Source organism: Anguilla anguilla, chromosome 17 (assembly GCF_013347855.1).
Source record: "Anguilla anguilla isolate fAngAng1 chromosome 17, fAngAng1.pri, whole genome shotgun sequence".
In the NCBI taxonomy this organism is placed as follows: Eukaryota; Metazoa; Chordata; class Actinopteri; order Anguilliformes; family Anguillidae; genus Anguilla; species Anguilla anguilla.
In genome coordinates, this window is record NC_049217.1 from 29271091 (window position 1) to 29291462 (window position 20372).

The 20372-nt window shown below is 45.8% G+C and overlaps 1 protein-coding gene across 2 annotated transcripts in view; it reads left to right on the forward strand.

Moving 5' to 3' along the window:
- The first annotated feature begins 6361 nt into the window (after positions 1–6361).
- The window catches only part of LOC118216996 (formin-like protein 1), a 29534-nt gene continuing 15523 nt past the window's right edge, over positions 6362–20372 (forward strand). The window contains exons 1-6 of one of the 2 annotated variants that reach the window (XM_035398712.1): positions 6362–6818; positions 13695–13778; positions 16325–16405; positions 17489–17562; positions 18351–18434; positions 19279–19425. In XM_035398712.1, the coding sequence (XP_035254603.1) occupies positions 6660–6818; positions 13695–13778; positions 16325–16405; positions 17489–17562; positions 18351–18434; positions 19279–19425 (629 nt within the window). In that variant the 5' untranslated portion in view covers positions 6362–6659. The remainder of the gene's footprint in view (positions 6819–13694; positions 13779–16324; positions 16406–17488; positions 17563–18350; positions 18435–19278; positions 19426–20372) is intronic. The other variant, XM_035398713.1, reaches the window with a different exon arrangement.

Below are 20372 nucleotides of genomic sequence, written 5' to 3' on the forward strand. Positions count from 1 at the left end.
GCAGTGCCCACTGTGACTGGCAGCCCCGCCCGGCAGGGGCAGTGCCCACTGTGGCTGGCAGCCCCACCCTGCAGGGGGCAGTGCCCAGTCGCCTTCACGCCATCCAAGGATCACGGGAGGGACTCAGTCAGCGGGGATGGCAGTGTTCCTTCCTCGAGTGATCCCGGTTGTGCTGCCCGCTTGCCCGCGGTGTGCCGCCCGGGGTGCCCATGCTGTGCCCTCTGCCCGTGCGTATGATTGGGTCTCCTTCGTCCCCCCACTCACTCTGAGTGCAGCTTGTGGCTGTGTAGTATAATTGGGTAGGGAACTGGGCTGGTCTCACCTAAAGCAACTAACCTCGAAAAGGTTGAAGGTTCGATTCCCAGGCTGGACACTGCCGATCTACCCTTGAGCAAAGGTACTTAACCTGCAGTGCATATACCCAGCTGTATAAATGTAAAAAAAAAAAAAAAAAAAAAAAAAAAAAAAAAAGGTTGTGTAAAAAGGGGTGTAAGTCGCTCTGGATATGAGCGTCTGCTAAATGCCTGTAAATGTAATGAAGTGTAATGAGATGTGAGAAAAGCAGCGGACATCATGTGTTTCAGAGAGGTTCTGCAAGGTGTCTTCACTTCCCCGGGGCTGGAGGCAGGGGGCGCCTGTGAGCACGCTCGCACGTTCTTTGCGAATTGGACAAATTCGGGTGGGATTGGAGATACCAAATTTATTATTGAAAAATAAATAAAATAATTTTTAAAAACCTGCTGTTCTGGCGCAGGCTATAGGCTGTAGGGCAGCCACCCCTTAGCCCCGTGTGTTTGGGGCTGTGATCTATCGCCATGGCGCTTTCTGCTGCTGTGTGTGTGTGTGTGTAGGGATTTTTTTTTAAGCACAAGTTGTTGAGCTTTAGCACAATTAGAGTCCCCGCATATCAGAGTTGTGAAAATGGCGTGTTGCCATGACGACCGGCGGCGGGGTCGACCATCCCTCCCTCGGGTCCGGTCCTAACGCGCGCGTCCATTTTGTGTCACGATGTCTAACGTTCGATAGCGTAAAATATGTGAGATGTTCGCCGTTGCAAGTTTATCTGAGAGGGAATGTGAAAAAGGAAAAGGCTGTGTATTTTTATATTTGACAGGAAGTGGTTGCATTTATTTCTCGGTTCAGGCAAATGTATTTTTTAGCATTTTTGTGTTATTTTAATAGTAGGTGCTGCAATATGTGAAATTACTTTAAAATATTGTGATTAATAAGTTGTAACATTAATGAGTTGTGATGCTGTTTCAGCACGCATGCTTGAATAAACTGTGGAAATACATTCTGTGTACCTGTGTGCATCTGTGTGCAGTAGCATTGCCTGCTGCATCATTAATGCATCACTTCTAATTTTTTAAAATCTGTTTACACGATGCGTGTGATTTTTGTTGCCGTGTTCTCTTTTGAACGAGGAGAAGTCGTGTTAAAAATTGTGCCGTGGATAAGAAATCAAAACATTTCTGGACCAATTCGGCTCAGCCTTTGGCCCAACCCGCCCAGAACCCTGTTCGAGTCCTTTTCGGTAATCGTCATGACAACAGCCCTGGAACGCAACGTAGCACAACATTATCCAGCTGTTGTTAATGACACACACACACACACACACACAAAATACCAACATTTTTATTTCCCATTTAGTTCCCTGCTCTACGTGTAAGGATGACTCATTCCAAAGTCAGGCTTGTTGTGATTCATGACCTGCCAGCACTACTGAAAACTTGATCCAAGCCGAACTCAGTGGCCCCATGAACCCAGACAACAACAAGAAGGTAATGCCTTGAATAGAAAAAAAAAACCAATATCATAAGAAGTTATTTAAAAATTTTGTTGTTTTTCCAAATCCGATTGTTATCTCAAAATCGCAGAGCTAAGCATTCCTCTAAAGATGGTGAGTCACCCCAGAATGCACTGTGGCCTGACGCCAACTACAATTTCTGTATTTTCAATGTATTTTCATTTCAATTCGCTTTAATTTTTATAGCCCTTTTTAGAGACTTACTACAGGCAAGAAACCGAGTAAAACAAGCAAACCGAGCAAACACCAGGCCCGAACCCCCAAATAGCGAGTACATGAGGTAAAAAAGAAAAAAAACTCCCAGGTCATGAGGAAAAATGACACTCTGCTGCCCCCTACTGTCAGAACCCAGTTGTCTTTCAGTGTGTATATTCATTTTCCTGTTTGGTATTTTATTAAATGTATAATTTAGTTCAATAAATACTATATATTTCAAGAAATTAAAACATGATGTTCGTTTTGTGATCCCACTGTGTGCCTGTGTGTGTGCATATATACAGTATATACATACACAGCATGACCAAAAGTACGTGAACACTGGACATCCAACATCTCATCCAAAATTATGGGCATTAATATGAAGCTGGTCCACCCTTTGCTGCTATAACAACCTCCACTCTTCTGGGAAAAGGCTTTATACTAAATGTCGCATCATTGCTGTATGGATTTGCTTCCATTCAGCCAGAAGAGCATTAGTGAGGTCGGGCACTGGCAGGGCGATTAGGCCTGGCTCGCAGTTGGCGTTCCAATTGATCTAAAAGGTGTTGGATGGGGTTGAGGTCAGGGCTCTGTGCAGGCCGGTGAAGTTCTTCCACACCCCCTATCTCTCTGTTTGACCTTTAACCTTCCCTAATTTATTTGCTGTTACAGGCTGGCAGTTGTGTTTTTCTGGTTATCGTAGTTTTGTTTTGTTGTAGTTCCCATCCGTTTGGTGGGGAGGATCTTGGTTTGGTGAGATCTTCGTTCTCCCCGTTTTTTTGGTAGTTTTATTGACTTGCTGACTGGTCTATTTTCGGTTCTTTGTTCTTCAGTTTCATTAAAAAATTTTTTTTTAAAAACCATTCCTAGCCAAAATGCTACGACCTTTTCTGGATTTTTGGCAGCTTTGAATTCCGCAGTCTAGTGGGGGTGGGTGTTAGACGGTGCTGTGCATTAACCTAGAACTTAAAAGGGGGGCTTGTCCAGGATTGGGCTGTAGGAGGAATCTTTAACTCCGATCCCGGAGGGCCGCTGGGTCGGCTAGTTTGTGATGTGTTCCCGCACTTCAGTCCTTCAGTCATTGATTGGCTACAGAGTCTGCTTTCCTTGCTTCCATGGCCTGCTCATTGAAAGGAAATCGCGAAAAGCAGCAGAGGCTGTGGCCCTTCAGGACTGGAACTTTGAGACCCCTGGACTTCAGCAGTATGTTGTCTTTTTTAAAGTTTCTATTCTGGATCTCTGTAGCACACTTTGTTCTTGGTTCCTTCAAGACGTCACTTTGTTTTGAAGAAGCTGCTGGTTCCCCAAATCCTCCCCCCCCCCCCCCTTTCCTGTGGCCTGTTTGTATTTTGTGTTGTGGGTAGCTCCATTTTCACATCTCCCTTTGTAGTGTGTTGACTGAATTCTGTATCTGGGGAAATTTTCCCTTTCATTGGTAGCTGTGTCTTCTCCCTCGTTCCAAAGGCAGAGCTTTGGTCATTTGCGGTAGACTTTGCAAATGATGTCACTTGTGCTTCCTGTTAGGATGATATTTGAGCTAAGGTTGTATGTACTGGTTGAAACAGGGGTTTTTGTCAGGCAATCTAGCAAAGGGCACGCAGTTTAGCAGTCACTCCTTGAGCTTGCAAGAGCGCATGCTTGGTCAGGCAGAAATAAACTCTTTGCTACAGACTTTCATCGTCATCAAACTTGAATGGAGTTTGCTTATTTGTTGAAAGTTGTTTCTGCAAGCTTCTTCACTATTCACAGAATGTTAATGGTTCCTGTTGTTCTAACTTGTACCACTAGACGGGGCTATTTGTTCCGTGCTCTAAAAATAATTGCACCTGTCCTGTGGTCATTTTTCTCGTTTCTGAATTGGAATGTCCTCTTTCACCACTAGATAGCGCTTTTGATCCACGTACAGCATGGGCATATTAGGAGGACGTGTGTGTGGGAGCATCAGCAGTTTCTAAAGAAGTAATGAAGTCCTCCTAGTTTTGATTACATAAAATCACCCGTGTGAAATGAGATTCTGTTAACATTTTTTTTAATGTAAAGATTTTAAGCCAGGAGAAACTGCTTGCATTTGGAAAGGGAAAGCTCATGCACAGGACTGTTATAAAAAGTTGTTACAATTATGAGTCCAAGAAGGGGCTGGCAAAAATGGATTCTACTCCAGTTATGTAAATTATGCGTGAACTGGCGTGTGTGTGTGTGTGTGTGTGTGTGCCAGCAACAGTAGGTGAGCAGTGCTTGTAGTTCCACCGTGGGCATATGGCTCAGAAAACAGCTCTGTGGGCAGATCAATTAGTAATAGGCTTTTAGCCATGGGCAAAACTTTTGAGATGAGAGAAGATAAAGACTTCAAGACTGAAGATGACTTTTAAAGTCATAACTTTCTAGATTAAAGCCAAATGTTCCAACTTAAAATAAATTTTTACTTTTGAAAAACGTAAAAAAAAATTACCCTTGTGCTCTTTTGAAAGCTGAATTAATCAATTATGGACAAATGTAAATCTTCAGAGATTTAAGTAAAACATTGGAGATCGACCGTCCTGTAGGTTTTCACTCTGACCCTGACAAAGCACTCCTCACTCAACAGCTAGAGATCTCTTTGAGCTGCTAATTAGTAGACTCGGGTGTGCCAAATTAAACGGTTTAAACGGAAACCTTCAGGGTGGTAGATCTCTAGGAACAGGGCTGGTTGAACAGGAACTTGTCTCGGCATTCAGGGGAAAACCCGGCTCCATTTGGCTGACTGGGACACAGCCAGGCTCTGAACCTGTGCTGTATTGGGGTCACCATGGTCTGTTTATGTCACAACGTCCCTCAAATATCCTACGCCTCTAGACGTCTAGATTCTGGCTTTTGCTCAGTGGCAGAGGTCCAACAGTATGTAAAAATGTAAGCTATCTTGCTTACGCATTTTTTGGAAGCCTGTCTCCTTGGTTGATGATGATGATGATAATAATAATAATAATAATAATAATAATAATAGATAATTCCCTGGCTTGCGTCAATGCCGACATCCTTCACGTCAAATGCCTCAGCCATTTTGTGCCAGGGACTGGGTGGAGTTACCGAGAAGACTCTTCTTCACCCCAGGACTGGCTCTTCCTCATCCCTCTCTCGTTACTTGGTCACACAAGTTGAGATTCTCACACCACAGCTTGTCACAGGTGGAGGACTAACAATGAAAGATCAGGTTTATCTACCTGCTGGAGTTTCACTGCAGTCGACAGTATGATTTGTGAAAAATTCTTGAACTTGCAGAAAATAAAATGTACATTGACCTGAGCTTACTGATCTTAGTGAGGATTTTAGATATTTCTCACAAAACCGATCCTTTCTCAGTTGCTGTAACTCATTGGGTTGGGTGTTGGGTGTGGATGTACATCTCTGACTGTGACTAAACGTTGAATTCTGGTAAACAGTCTTTTTTTTTTTTTTTTTTAAAGTGACGCCATTGACAGGTGTCACTTCCTGCCGATCTCTTCTGTACACATACAGCAGCTGCAGCAGCTGGCGCTAGGACCCAGCAGCCACCATGTCACCTACACTAAGGTTTTCCACCCGTTATGTTGCCCTCACTGCTTCATGGTTGTGGGCAGTTTCCGGTCCCTGCCCCCCATCCACTTCCCCCCTACCACACCTACCACACCTACCACCCTGCAAAATGCCAGCCACTGTGCCAGACACACCCAGTGTCTTGTTGTGAGGACCCTAGGGAGTTCACTCACACAGAGAGCAGCTCCCCTACCCAAATCACCTCCCCGCCTCCCCCCCCACCCCCACAACCCCGCCCTGGTCTGGCATGAGCCCTGCAGTGCTTCTGCCTTTCTGACTTCCTCTAACACAGGAAGCTGGGCCTTCTCCGCTTCTGTTTCTGTGGGTTTTTTTTCTTTCTTTTTTTTTTTTGGCCGACTCGTGCAGGCGACGCCACCCTCTCTCCCAGCATCCTTCAGGGGCTGTGAGGTAACCGCACAGAGCGCAGTGCTGCGACAGCTCCGAAAAACGATTCGCCCCTTTTGTTTTCGTCGTCCCGCTCGCGCTGAGTTCTTGTCGGCCCGGACGCCGGTTTTGGAAGATGCCGCTTCGTTTCGGACCGTCGACCCGGAGTCAGACCAACCGCGAGAGCTCGACGGAGGTCCCGGAGCCCCGCTGCCTCTCACCGACGCGTTTCTAAAACACCGAGGAATAACTGACCGAGGAGTAACTCGGTATTCGTTGAAGCGCTCATCGCCAACCGCCAACATCGTTTCACGAAGCCCCTCGTGTGTTTTGGCTTGTTTTTTTTTTTCTTCTGTGGCCTGGTCTGGGACTGGACCTGTGGAGGTCTTCAGAGCTGGGCTTCAGAGCTGGGCTTTAGAACAGGACTTTAGAGCTGGGCTTTAGAGCTGGGCTTTAGGACAGGACTTTAGAGCTGGGCTTTAGAGCAGGACTTTAAAGCTGGGCTTTAGAACAGGGATTTAAAGCTGGGCTTTAGAACAGGACTTTAAAGCTGGGCTTTAGAACAGGACTTTAAAGCTGGGCTTTAGGACAGGGATTTAAAGCTGGGCTTTAGGACAGGGATTTAAAGCTGGGCTTTAGAACAGGACTGTAGCGCTGGGTCTCAGAGCGGATTTTGGGGACTCTGGATTGCCTGGGCCTGGGATCCCTGAAGACTGTGCTGATGGGGAACGCTGCGGGGAGCGCCGAGCAGGCCGCCGCGCCCGAGCCCCGGGCCACGGTGGCCGTCCCCTCCCCCTCACCTCTGCAGAAGCAGGCCCCCTCCCCAAAACTGCCCATGCCCCCCGATGAGGAGCTGGAGGAGAGATTCAACACAGTGCTGGTGAGTTCAGTGCAGGGACGGAACATCAGTAATCTCTCTCTCCCTCTCCCTCTCTCCCTGCCTCTCTCTCTCTCTCTCTCTCCCTCTCCCTCTCTCCCTGCCTCTCTCTCTCTCTCTCTCTCTCTCTCCCTCTCCCTCCCTGCCTCTCTCTCTCTCTCTCTCCCCCTTTCCCTCTCTCTCCCTGCCTCTCTCTCTCTCTCTCTCTCCCTCTCCCCCTCTCTCTCTCTCTCTTATTCTTACTCCTCATCACTCTCCCTCTTTCTCTCAGTCTCTTCTTTCTCTTTCTACCTCTTGTTCTCTCTTACTGTCTTTCTCCTCCTACCCCCCCCTCTCTCTCTCTCTCAATTTTTCTATCGCTGTCTGTCACACATACACACACACTTACACACAGATTTCTCATTTTGGTTTGAGTACACCCAGATGCCCTTTCGGCTAGAGCTCAATGCTGAATCAATATCCCATGCAGCAGCAGCTACTGTGTCACTGCAACCATAAAATCAGTCCTGTCCATTTTTAACAAGCAGTTTAAAATGTTTTAATTTAATGACTTCCGCGAACATTTGCGCTGTGGGAGAGCCCAGCTTTGCATCGTTTCATTGCAGTTAGGTGCAGTCAGTGAGGAGAGGCAAGGTAACGGGGAATGGAGATATATCACAGGTCACTGACCAAAAAATCTCTTTGTCATCATCTTAGTATTATCCAGGTTTTAATTGATTATTGTGTTGCTTCAATTCCCAAAATTTTAATTTAATTGTTGGCATGAAATCATCACCCTTTCTGAAGGACATCCAAAGTGAGAAATTTGCCCTCCTGCCTCAGTCTCTCTGTGGATTCTGTCAGCGTTCAGAGTGAACCAGAGTTTTGGGTTTCAGCCCTCTACGAAATGTGAATGTTTCGTCAAAGAAAAAAGGGCCAGACATTGCTGAAATCATCAACACGTTATGAAAAGGGGGCACAAGACTTGATTTATAACCTCGTGATTCATTGTTGCCAGAATTGTTTTGTCGTGTGTGAAAACGTAAAGGGACAGAAAGGGTTAATGACGGCTTCATCCCCAAACCAGTGCAGTGTGTGCAGATGATTTGTTAGAAACGCCGTCTGGGTGCGTTGCAACACCCACACTTCCCGTACCCAGGGAAACAGAACTGACTGAAGCCGACTTCTCAAAACAAAACAAACAGTGGAGTACTCATTGTCCACTTTAATACACTGCTTAAGTATCATAATACACAAGCCCATATAGCAGCATATACGTTGATTTTGCTTTGTGACATCAAACTCGAATTGTGTTTTTGGAAGTTTTCATTATTAGTTTTCATTAGTTTTCATTATTCAGTGGTCCTTTTTTTTCTTTTTTTTTTACAGCAGCAGGAACATAAATCAAATCAAATTTCAAATCAAATTTTATTTGTATAGCGTATTTTACAGCAGTTGTCACAATACGCTTTACAGACAACCCTAGCCTAAACCCCCACAGGAGCAAGCCTAAGGCGACAGTGGCAAGGAAAAACTCCCTGTGGCAGATGGGGAGAAACCTTGGAAGGAACCAGGCTCAAGGGGGAAACCCATCCTCCTCTGGTTGGCTCAGGGTGCCGACTGGTGACCAGCATGTCAGCCAGTTTATGCACAAGATATGATATGTCATGTGGAATAATCTTTTAGTCTTGACTTTGCACGTAGTTCTGCTGTGGAAATGCACAAAGCGTATCTGACAGGCAGTTTGAAATCGGCAGATAAATTTCGAGCTTGGCCCTTACCAACAGTCATGCCATTAAAAGCACAGATGTGTAGTTGGACTTGGTGACCGGACTCTCAGTCAGTTGTTAAGAAACAAAAATGCTTTGCTTAGTCTTTCTGCTTTAGGGTTTTTGGTCAACTTTCGAATGTAAAATAAGAGCTGCATTGGAATTACTGGTTATAAGTGTGCAAGTATTTGTTATTGGAACTGGCTCATACTGCTGTACCTTTGACCCAACAACTGATCTGGTATCAACTTACTCAACCCTTTCCTGACACCGACCTCTGTGTGGGGAAATGGTGAAACTGCTCTGAGATCAGTGTATGAAATCAAAGTCTGTCAACACTGTAAAAAAAAAAAAAAAAAAAAAAAAAAAAGCTATAGGCCTGTTTTCAATGAATGTGTCCTTAGCTTGGCTCTCAGTTAAGATCAGCGTTAGTTATTTTCTTATCTGAAACAGTTCACTTCAGTATATCACTGAAGTGAATGCAAAAAAAAATCTGCTTGCATTGAACGAAAATGTAACGCTTACATTTTTTTTTTTTTTTTCTGAAGAAAAGGTCAGATGTTGATGAATTCCTGGCTCATAGCCGGACCAATGGGGCGGTTAAGAGCCTGAGGGCCTTGTCATTAATTTCAAAGGAATATGTATCCGTCTGAAGTGCTGTTTTCAGTAGGAACCATGCTGTCAATCACACCGCATGGGCGTGGATCTAAATGTAGTCATTAGGTCAGAACTCCATTTCCCAGAGGCTCAGGTGGTCGAAGGCTTCCATTTTGGGTATTTCCCTCAATGCCCTTGGTTGAAATACAACTATGAAATCAAATTGCTGCATTCTCTGGGGAATGTGATGGAGAATAGATGTCTGACAGCTCCGTAAAGTGAGACCCAGTGCTGGTGTAATGGGGTCTCTGTAATGTCCCAGTGCTGGTGTAATGGGATCTCTGTAGAGTCCCAGTGCTGGTGTAATGGGATCTTGCATATTGATGTTGTTCCCTGTCTCTGGTCATTTTGCAGATTTTGGTTCCTCTTTCAGCAACGCAAGGGCAGTGCGTTTTTTTCTTTTTTTCCTTCTCATCCATGCGAGATTGGACATTTTTTTTTTTTTTTGGTGTTGTGTTAAGGACACATCCTCTTTTTTTGAAGTTTCTTTTCCAGCATTTCTTGTTTTTCGCTAATGAGATCATAGGTTGGCGCGCTGTAGTCAGATCAGTTCTATCCGTGGTAATGTCAAACTGAAACGTGTAGTATGATTGTGGGGGGAGAGACGGTGATTCAGAATGATGCCCCGCTATCTTGGCCATATAGACCATGTTAGGGAAACTGTTCTAGTTAATGCTGGGGGTGGGGTGGGGGTGGGGGTGGTGGATATAGCAATTACAGACCTGTTTGGTGCCCCCCCAGACGGGTGATACCCTAGGCAACTGCCTAAGCTGTATTGCATTGAACTGAACCACTATGGTAAATGGACTGCATTTATATAGCGCGTTTATCCAAAAAAGCGCTATATAAATGCCTCTCATTCACCAGAGCAGTTAGGGGTTAGGTGTCTTGCTCAGGGACACTTCGACATGCCCAGGGTGGGGATTGAACCGGCAACCCTCCGACTGCCAGACAATCGCTCTTGCCTCCTGAGCTATGTCGCCATTATTTCTCTGAATCTCGTCACCATTGGTTTGTGAGTCGTTAAGCCCCTCCCCCTCTCATGGTCACTAGCAGACTCGTTGTATTGCCGGTTGACAAGAACTCTGAAATATGTTCGACAAGAGCTTTTCTTGGTGTAAATTTCAAGTCATTAGAGTTGCCTAATTTCAACGGATTAAAAAAAACATGGTGCTGTTTTGTAATGGGGTGGGGGAGGGGAGGGGGGAGGCTTTAAAATGTCAAGCTGTTTATATAAATGCCATTGTCTCATCCACTACGCCTGTATGAAATTAACAACACAATTGCCCTTAATGTTGGTGAAAGGGAAACATTTGTGGCATATTAAGCACTTCTAACACTATTCATTTTAGTTTCTTATGAACTGCATCACTAACCTCAGTCGGATAAATTTTGTCATTTTGGTAAAGAGCTTGCACTTTTGCACACCACCTTTCACAACCTTTGTCAATCTTACGGTTTCCTGCCCCCCCCCCCCCCACCCCCACAACCCCCATCTGCCCGAAATTACCAAATGACGCTTAAGTTCCCTTTCTCTCAATGACTTTATCCTGTCGCCTGACAAGTTTAGAACTGCAGTCAGCCTATCAGAGATGCACCTTGCTAACAGTCAGAAAATATGTTTTAGAAGCCGAAACTCCTGGAGTGACATGGAGCTAAATATTCTCCACGCCAGGGGTGGGCAGGGTACATCTGTTAAATTAAGTTTTGTGTTAACTTAGTTATTTGTTTAACCAAATCAGTTACATGATCTGGCATTTGTAGCAAATTTTCTTTAGTTTTTTTTGTGAAATTTGTGTGGGGTTTTTGGAACAAAACCCGAGACCCTAGAAGGCCTTCAAAATAAAAGCGGCCCTTCTCCAATGAATCTACACATTCTGCACTTTCCGTGCAATTTGGCCATTCTCCTGTGGACTGACCTCTTGTCTTGGCCTTTTTGATGCGCAAATGTGTTTTCCTCCCAAGTAATTTTTAAAGAGGTCAGCGTAATGACATGAGAACTTGAGCCGATCAAAAGGGTTTTGTTCTTCATATCAACATACAATCATTGGCTAGTGGAACATTATTTCTCTGAATCTCGTCACCATTGGTTTGTGAAGCGTTAAGCCCCTCCCCCTCTCATGGTCAGTCAAAAAACGGGACCAAGGCATGCAAATTAATAATAACTATAATGTATGTCCTGAAATTGCATGCACACATGAAAGTGTGTGTGTGTGTGTGTGTGTGCGAGAGACTGTTTGTGTCTGTGTTTTCATCAAGTCAAATACTGTAATGTAGGAAAATGTCAAAATAATTAGTGTCCCATTATACTGCTTCTGATGGACATACCAGTTAAATAACGGAATTTTCAATAGCTCAATATTGAAGAGCGCCCTTGATATATTTTTTCTGTGTCATGAATAATAATCGTACATGCAGTGTTGTGCTCTAAATATCAGACATTAGCTCTGATTGGATGCTTCCGTCTTGTGTGTTGTGTGACCGGATTTGAGTCAGAATCCTCATGTTTAGACTGCTGACTGGACATTCCTTTAGGCCAAGCAGAGCATCCCTACTGACTCACCCATCTCAAAACTGTTGTGTGTGTGTGTGTGTGTGTGTGTGTGTGGGTGTGCCTGTGTGTGTGGGTGTGTGTGTATGCCTGTGTGTGTTTGTGGGTGTGCGTGTATGTGTGCGTGCATGTGTGTGTGCCTGTTCGTGTGTGTGTCTGTATATGCCTGTGTGTGTTTGTGGGTGTGCATGTGTGTGGGTGTGCATGTATGTGTGCGTGCATATGTGTGTGCCTGTTCATATGTGTGTGTGTGTGTGTGTGTGTGTGTTTGTGTGCATGTATGTGTGCGTGCATGTGTGTGCCTGTTCATGCATGTGTGTGTGTGTGTGCCTGTGTGCGTGAGTGTGCCTGTATGTGTGTGTGCCTGTATGTGTATGTGCACGTGTGTGTGCCTGTTCGTGTGTGTGTCTGTATATGCCTGTGTGTGTTTGTGGGTGTGCATGTATGTGTGCGTGCATATGTGTGTGCCTGTTCATGCGTGTGTGTGTGTGTGTGTGTGTGTGCCTGTGTGCGTGAGTGTGCCTGTATGTGTATGTGCACGTGTGTGTGTGCGCATACTTAACCATTTCCTGCTCTTCACCCACTCCACCCATATTTTGTATCAACATTAATAGTGGCGCTTGTAAAAGTAAACTTGTGAACAGGGGATTTTGACGTGTTAAGAAAAAACCACAAACGGATTCTCTTGTGAGCAACACCCCAGTGAACTTTCTTTCATTTCTGACCACACCCATACTTTTTGACCTGGTCTAGCAGCAACAGTGCCCCTACATGTCTGACAGTAAATCAGTGAATGTTAAGTCAGATCTAGGGATAAGGGATAAATACACTAGTCTCTGCTGAGATTTGCTGGGAGTTTTTTTTTTTTTTTTTCTGTGTTACGGAAACTCGTTGATACAGAGCATAAATGAATTTGGAGATTGCGTGCGTGTGTATAAGGTCATGTGTTAGTCAACAAAAACCCAAACTCCTATTTAATCTCATTTCACCTACCCGTTTTGAGTTTGACTTACGAGTTCCCTGCAACAGAGCTAGTGGGTTGCTTTTGGACCTCGTGTTAAAAAAAGGGTTTATGAGAGCAACTGTATTAATGTTACCATTAATAAGGAGCTGTGGTAATAGAAGATATTTTTTTGGGGGGGGGCACTGGGGGTCTTGCAGTCAAGTTCTATGACGAGAGGTCTAAGCAAGGAGAGGAAGTGACACTCAGACAACTCTCTGTCTTTCTCGTTTTGTCTCACCCACTTCTCTTTCACTCTCTCTCAATTCAATTCAATTGATGCTTTATTGGCATGACTCCACGTTGACAATATTGCCAAAGCAATTCACAATCAACAATGACACACAAGACATATCGTTACTGTTCAAAATTTCCACAGACTTTGACTGTATGGTAACATCAGGAGACTTCAATATTCCCATTGATAACCACACTGATGCTCACGCCAGAGAACCGATCGGTCTGTTAGAGGCTTTTGGACCATCTCAGCATGTAACAGGGCCCACCCATGAACGAGGGCCTACGCCAGATTTAATCATCACAAAAGGCCTCAGCGTTACTGAAGTTCCAGCTCAGGTTTGTGAGGCATCGTGTGTCCATATTACCCATTCATCCATCCAGCCAGCCTGTATCTAACCCCACTTATTCCTGGTCAGGGTCGCAGGGGGGGGCTGGCGCCTATCCCAGCATGCTTTAGGTGGGAGGCAGGGATACACACTGGACTGGTTGTGTGCACGTTGCTTCGGAAAGAATACCGTTCTTAGTTTTGACAGCTAATTGATGTTAAATAAATGAACCGGAGTGCTTGGAATTCTCTGAACACCATCATTTTATTTTCTCTGTTCATAATTAACAAGGAAAAAAATAAAAAATCAGTTTCTGTTTTAACAGTGTGTTAATTCCGGTATTGAATCTTTCCGCAGAACTCGATGAACCTGCCCCCGGACAAAGTGACGCTGCTGAGTCAGTACGACAGCGACAAGAAGTGGGAGCTGGTCTGCGATCAGGTGAGAAAACTCCTCCGCAGAACCCGGGACCTACCCGTTTCTATGGTTACCGCCACGGAACCTGCCCAGCTCGTTTTAGTGTGTTTGCTCTGATGGAACCCGGAACCTACCCGTTTCTATGGTTACCGCCACGGAACCTGCCCAGCTCATTTTAGTGTGTTTGCTCTGATGGAACCCGGGACCTACCCGTTTCTATGGTTACCGCCACGGAACCTGCCCAGCTCATTTTAGTGCGTTTGCTCTGATGGAACCCGGGACCTACCCGTTTCTATGGTTACTGCCACGGAACCTGCCCAGCTCGTTTTAGTGTGTTTGCTCTGATGGAACCCGGGACCTACCCGTTTCTATGGTTACCGCCACGGAACCTGCCCAGCTCATTTTAGTGTGTTTGCTCTGATGGAACCCGGCACCTCCCCATTTCTATGGTTACCGCCACGGAACCTGCCCAGCTCGTTTTAGTGTGTTTGCTCTGATGGAACCCGGGACCTACCCGTTTCTATGGTTACCGCCACGGAACCTGCCCAGCTCATTTTAGTGCGTTTGCTCTGATGGAACCCGGGACCTACCCGTTTCTATGGTTACTGCCACGGAACCTGCCCAGCTCGTTTTAGTGTGTTTGCTCTGATGGAACCCGGGACCTACCCGTTTCTATGGTTACCGCCACGGAACCTGCCCAGTCCATTTTAGTGTGTTTGCTTTAATAGAACCCGGGATCTACCCGATAGATCCCTCACTGCATTTCTGTTACCACTCGTCCTGTCTTAATTATTACACCGGGCCACCCATATATACATATATATATATAAAATATATGTTCAAAATATATAAGGGCCATATAAGGTTGCCTCATGCCAGGATGAAGGCTGCTTGGTAAAACCTTTTAATATTTGGCCTCATCTGAAACAAATGATGTTGTGCGGAGATGACAATGTTATAAAACTAGGCGAAAGGTTTCCGCCTGCAATCCGGCTTCTTGCTGAAATATTTTTTTTTGCACCAGGTTGTTTGTGAATATGAGAATATTACATATTACCGGTATTTTAGCTCTGTTTACTTCCGTCCACGTTTCAGATTTTGGAGGGTCCCAGGTTTTACTCAGTGCAGTTATCCAGCTAACTCAGTAATCCTGCTTCATGGTTTTACTCGGTGCAGTTATCCAGCTAACTCAGTAATCCTGCTTCGTGGTTTTACTCAGTGCAGTTATCCAGCTAACTCAGTAATCCTGCTTCATGGTTTTACTCGGTGCAGTTATCCAGCTAACTCAGTAATCCTGCTTCATGGTTTTACTCAGTGCAGTTATCCAGCTAACTCAGTAATCCTGCTTCATGGTTTTACTCAGTGCAGTTATCCAGCTAACTCAGTAATCCTGCTTCATGGTTTTACTCAGTGCAGTTATCCAGCTAACTCAGTAATCCTGCTTTGTGAAACAGGGCCCTGTTTGAACTCACACACGTCGAATACATTCTCTGTTCACATTCGAGAATCGCACTGTATCCGCTGATACTGTTGCATTTTCCCCAATGTGATTCCATTTGAGAATGAACGTCTCTGCTGTTATTTGTTTGAGGTTTTTATTTTTCCCAGACCTGGAGTTTCTTTTTTTTTGTGTTTTTTCCAATTTTTGCTGCACGGCGGTGGATCTTTACCCCGGTGTCCCTGTAGAAAGCGCTGTACTGTGTACAAACCCAAACGGAGCAGACTCAAATATCCTGTCGACGAAACGCACGAGGCTCCGTGTTTCCAAACACGGCCAGAGGGCCGCCAGGCGATACCGTCGTCCTTCGCACAGCGGACGCGACGCGACGCGGCCGCAGCGCGCAGCGGCGAAGGCCGCCCACCGCAAGCGTACTCATAAATATTATCCGTCGCCATGGAAACCGTGGCGTCAGCCGTCTTCCTGTGCCGCGCGGGCGGGGGGGGGCGCGTGCAGAGCTGCAGAGGGCTGCGGTTTAAAAAGCCGCCGCTCGCCTTCCAAGAAGAAGGGGCCTCGGCCTGCCCTCGTCACCGCCGAGGTTAGAAAGGCGGCCATTTTGTTTTCTACTCTGGCTGGGAGGAGCCGCTGAGGTCTTCTGCAAACCGGTGCATCTGCTCTGTCTGGCTGCAGCGTTCGGGTCTGGGGCGTTGCTTAGTTTCGATAAATTAATATATATACTACGTATTCAATGCTACCTCAGAACACATTTACCATTTACAAAAAATAATAATAATAAATTGTAGCAAAATCTTTTAATAAATCCACAAATTTCTAAATTCCAAGTGGTTATATTGCTCATTTTATCTTTGCCATTGACTGTGATGCGCAACATAACAACATATAAAGTAAATGCTAATCTAGTGTACATCCGGTCTGTAGAGTCATATACAGCCCACCGTCTATTGAAATATGGCTTTTAAAAAATCTGAGACTGAGATGACACTTAAAGATAATGAGTTCACAAAGCAGCAGTTGCATGGTCCTTGTTGGCACAAAGCGTGGGTTTTGCGGTAAGAAAACCTTAGTCTGAAGAAGCAGTGCACTGAGCGCACCTGCTCCCCTGTCTCTGTAGGAGCGCTTCCAGGTGAGAAACCCGCCCTCTGCATACCTGTCGAAGATCAAGAGCTACCTGGACCAGGGCGGAACGTCTCGGGTAAGCGACTTCCCCTCTCTGCTCCGTAGTGCCAAGCGTTGGCAATACGGAGCCGTGCCACTAGATGTCACCGTAGCAAGCACGGGCCAGAGTGTCCCTTATGAATTGTGTGCGTGAAGAAGGGTGTACGGACTGCGGTTGATAAGATGTAATTCCCTCCCCTAGTCCAGCGTCCTCGGGGCAACGTTCTCTCGTAAATGATCTAATGTTTTCTTATTTGAGCCTCCGAGTTCCTTCACCAGGGTACGTAACTTACGTAGAGTACAGTCCTTATAACATTGCTTTACATTACAGACATTTGGCAGACACTTATCCAGAGCGACGTACAACAAAGTGTATAACCGTAACCAGGAACAAGTGTGTTGAAAACCCTAGAGGGAAGTGCAGTTCCAAGTGCAGGGAGCGAGCGCGTAGTTTAACTTGGACCCTGAAGGTTAATCTGATCAATCTGATAAAGCCCACACTAGCAGCGGACACACACATCCGTGTTCCATCATCCGTTATGGTCTGTTTCAGTTTCAGTTGCAGTTGCGGTTCTCACTTTTCAGTGTCAGTTAGAGAAGACCTAGCGACTTCAAAACTTTAAGCTCTCTGTTTCTCTATTCTCCGTTTCTTTCTGTTATTATTATATAACAGTAAGAGGTGGCCAATTGCGAAACCTACCTACAATTGCAAAGCAAAGCACACCTCATTCAACAGCTAGATATCTGCCATCCTGTAGGTTTTCACTCCAACCCTAACAAAGCACACCTCATTCAACAGCTAGAGATCTACCGTCTTGTAGGTTTTCACTCCAACCCTAACAAAGCACACCTCACTCAACAGCTAGAGATCTACCATCCTGTAGGTTTTCACTCCAACCCAAACAAAGCACACCTCCTTCAACAGCTAGTTGAGCTTCTAATCAGTAGAACCAGGTGTGCCAAATTGGGGTTGAAATGAAAATCTACAGGATGGTAGATCTCCAGGAACAGGGCTAGGCAGCCCTGGGTTAGACATGTCTGGAGCTCATTATCTTCAGATTTGTTTTGATCTTTTCTGCTGGGTACACAGTAATGAGTTTGTCTGTCTGCGGTCCCTCAGTTTAAGAAACGTGTCCAGGAGTGCACCAAGGTCCTGAGAGAGCTGGAGATTTCCCTTCGGACCAATCACATTGGGTGAGGACCACAATTCCCCTGTCCTATCACACAGAGTCTCTGTTGTAACCAGATGGTCAACTGCTTTTCTTCAGTTCTCTCCACTTGCTTATACTACAGTGTTCTGGCTGGTAACAGAGGTTTATGGGTTTATATTAAAGTTTATGAACATGCTTGACGGGATGTTCCTAAGGAGAGGAAACTATTTCCCCTTGGTTGCAGAGTAAAATGTCTAGTGTTAATTCCTCTCTAACTGAGTGCATAAGGGTCCAGTTGGGACTCTAATAAGGGTCCAGTTGGGACCATATGTACTGTTAGAGTTGATTTAAAACGGTACATTTTTCTGTGTGCGGTCCTTGGTCCCGCCCATTCATGAATATTCATAAGAGGAGTCATATCTGAACGTTTCAGCTTCAACCACAGAGAAACGGAATAAGAATGATTGAATAATTTTTTTTGTGCTAAACAGTAATGTGTCTATATAGATAGATCGATGAATTTATAACGCAATGATTTAGAAATACCATACCATGCAATTAGTAAAGAGATACACAACTTTCAATGCTGAAAACAAAGAGTTGACTATCTGGTTATTCTCTGTAATCTGTCAGTGTATTGCAAGCTGCTGCAGCTGACTGTAAGGTTGCATGGAGCTGGTGCATGAAGAGAGATCTACGCTCATGCTGGTCCCCAGTCATAATCCTGGCATCAAAGCCCGGATACAGCCCAGATCCCGATTTTTAAAAAGCGGAAATGTTTGTATCTGTTATTCCTCCTCATGATCTGACTGCTTTTCCTCTATGTCTCAGGTGGGCCCAGGAGTTTCTCAATGAACAGAACCAGGGTCTGGACGTGCTGGTGGACTACCTGTCCATGGCCCAGCTGACTGTCCCGTGAGTGACCGCCACCCCCCCCCCCCCCTCCTTAAAAACACATCACTCCTCAGCCATCCACCCTTAAAAACTTCCCAGCACAGTGGTTCCCTAACTCCCAAAATTTGAAGGTAGTGGTAAGTTGGGTAACCCAGTTCTGGCTCTGACCTTTAAGGGACAACAAGCATGGTTTGTTTTTTATTTTTATTTTTATACATCTACATTATAAATATGTAGACTTATATAATTTTGAAAGGGGTAGGCCTACCTATTAAGTGTGTTTTGGGTAGTTATGTATTAAGGGGCTCAGAAAATTTTGAAACTTCAGATTTATCAAATGCAGAAGGACTTCCACTGGGTGGGCTAACAGTAGTCTATAGCAGGGGATTCCCGGACTGTCTAATTCCCAGACTCACTGAATGAATATGCTTTCCATATCCATCACTTAATAAAATGTAGCCCAACTTGTGTTCATAATAGGAAATTAAACATTTATTAAGCAAACATTTATTATACAAAAAAAAAGACAAATTACTGGCGTAGATGCTAGCTAGTGCCGTGTTTGGTTGGATCAATGTGATTATTTAAGGAAGGGGAATAAAATGTCTTTTTTATACATCTTTTTTTGTGAGCCACCCCAAGCTCCCTGAAGACCCAACAACCACTAACTGAAGGCTCAGTAACACGATTGCTGGCTCAGCTCACCCAATCAGTGCCCTTTGAAAGGAAAGGAAAAATAACAAGTAATAACAGGCACATAGGGTCTGTTATCTCAGGGCATGCACCACTATGTGATTATTGATCAAAGCCTTTGTGTGTGTGCGTGCGTACGTGTGTGTGTGTGTGTGTGTGTATGTGTGTGCAGAAATGACGTGGAGAATGTGGACAATGGGGTGCTGGTGGGAGAGAGAGGAGGAAAGACGATGGATAAATCGATTGAGGACTTGAATAAGAGCGCCGGAAACTCACCCACCCATTCCATCACCAAATCCACCCGCTCCCTAACCGTGCGGTAAGTCCCACCCACTCCCTGGTGGTATGTTAAGCCCCTCCCGCTCCCTAACCGTGCGGTAAGTCCCACCCACTCCCTGGTGGTATGTTAAGCACCGCCCATTCCCTGATGGTATGTTAAGCCCCGCCCGCTCCCTAATCGTACAGTAAGTCCCACCCACTCCCTGGTGGTATGTTAAGCACCGCCCATTCCCTGGTGGTATGTTAAGCACCGCCCATTCCCTGGTGGTATGTTAAGCACCGCCCACTCCCTGGTGGTATGTTAAGCACCGCCCATTCCCTGATGGTATGTTAAGCCCTGCCCGCTCCCTAATTGTACAGTAAGTCCCACCCACTCCCTGGTGGTATGTTAAGCACCGCCCATTCCCTGGTGGTATGTTAAGCACCGCCCATTCCCTGGTGGTATGTTAAGCACCGCCCACTCCCTAGTGGTATGTTAAGCACCGCCCATTCCCTGATGGTATGTTAAGCACCGCCCGCTCCCTAATCGTGCAGTAAGTCCCGCCCACTCCCTAACTACATGGTAAGCCCCCCCCACTCCCTAACTACATGGTAAGCCCCACCCACTCCCTAACTACATGGTAAGCCCCACCCACTCCCTAACTACATGGTAAGCCCCGCCCACTCCCTAACCGTGCCGTAAGTCCCCCCCACTCCCTGACTGTAAGCCCCCCCCCCACTCCCTAACGACATGGTAAGCCCCGCCCACTCCCTAACGACATGGTAAGCCCCGCCCACTCCCTAACGACATGGTAAGCCCCGCCCACTCCCTAACGACATGGTAAGCCCCGCCCACTCCCTAACGACATGGTAAGCCCCGCCCACTCCCTAACGACATGGTAAGCCCCGCCCACTCCCTAACGACATGGTAAGCCCTACTCTGCAGTACCCCACTGCTGCACAGCACACATTTACCTCTGCTTACAGACAGGAGGTGCACACAGCTTT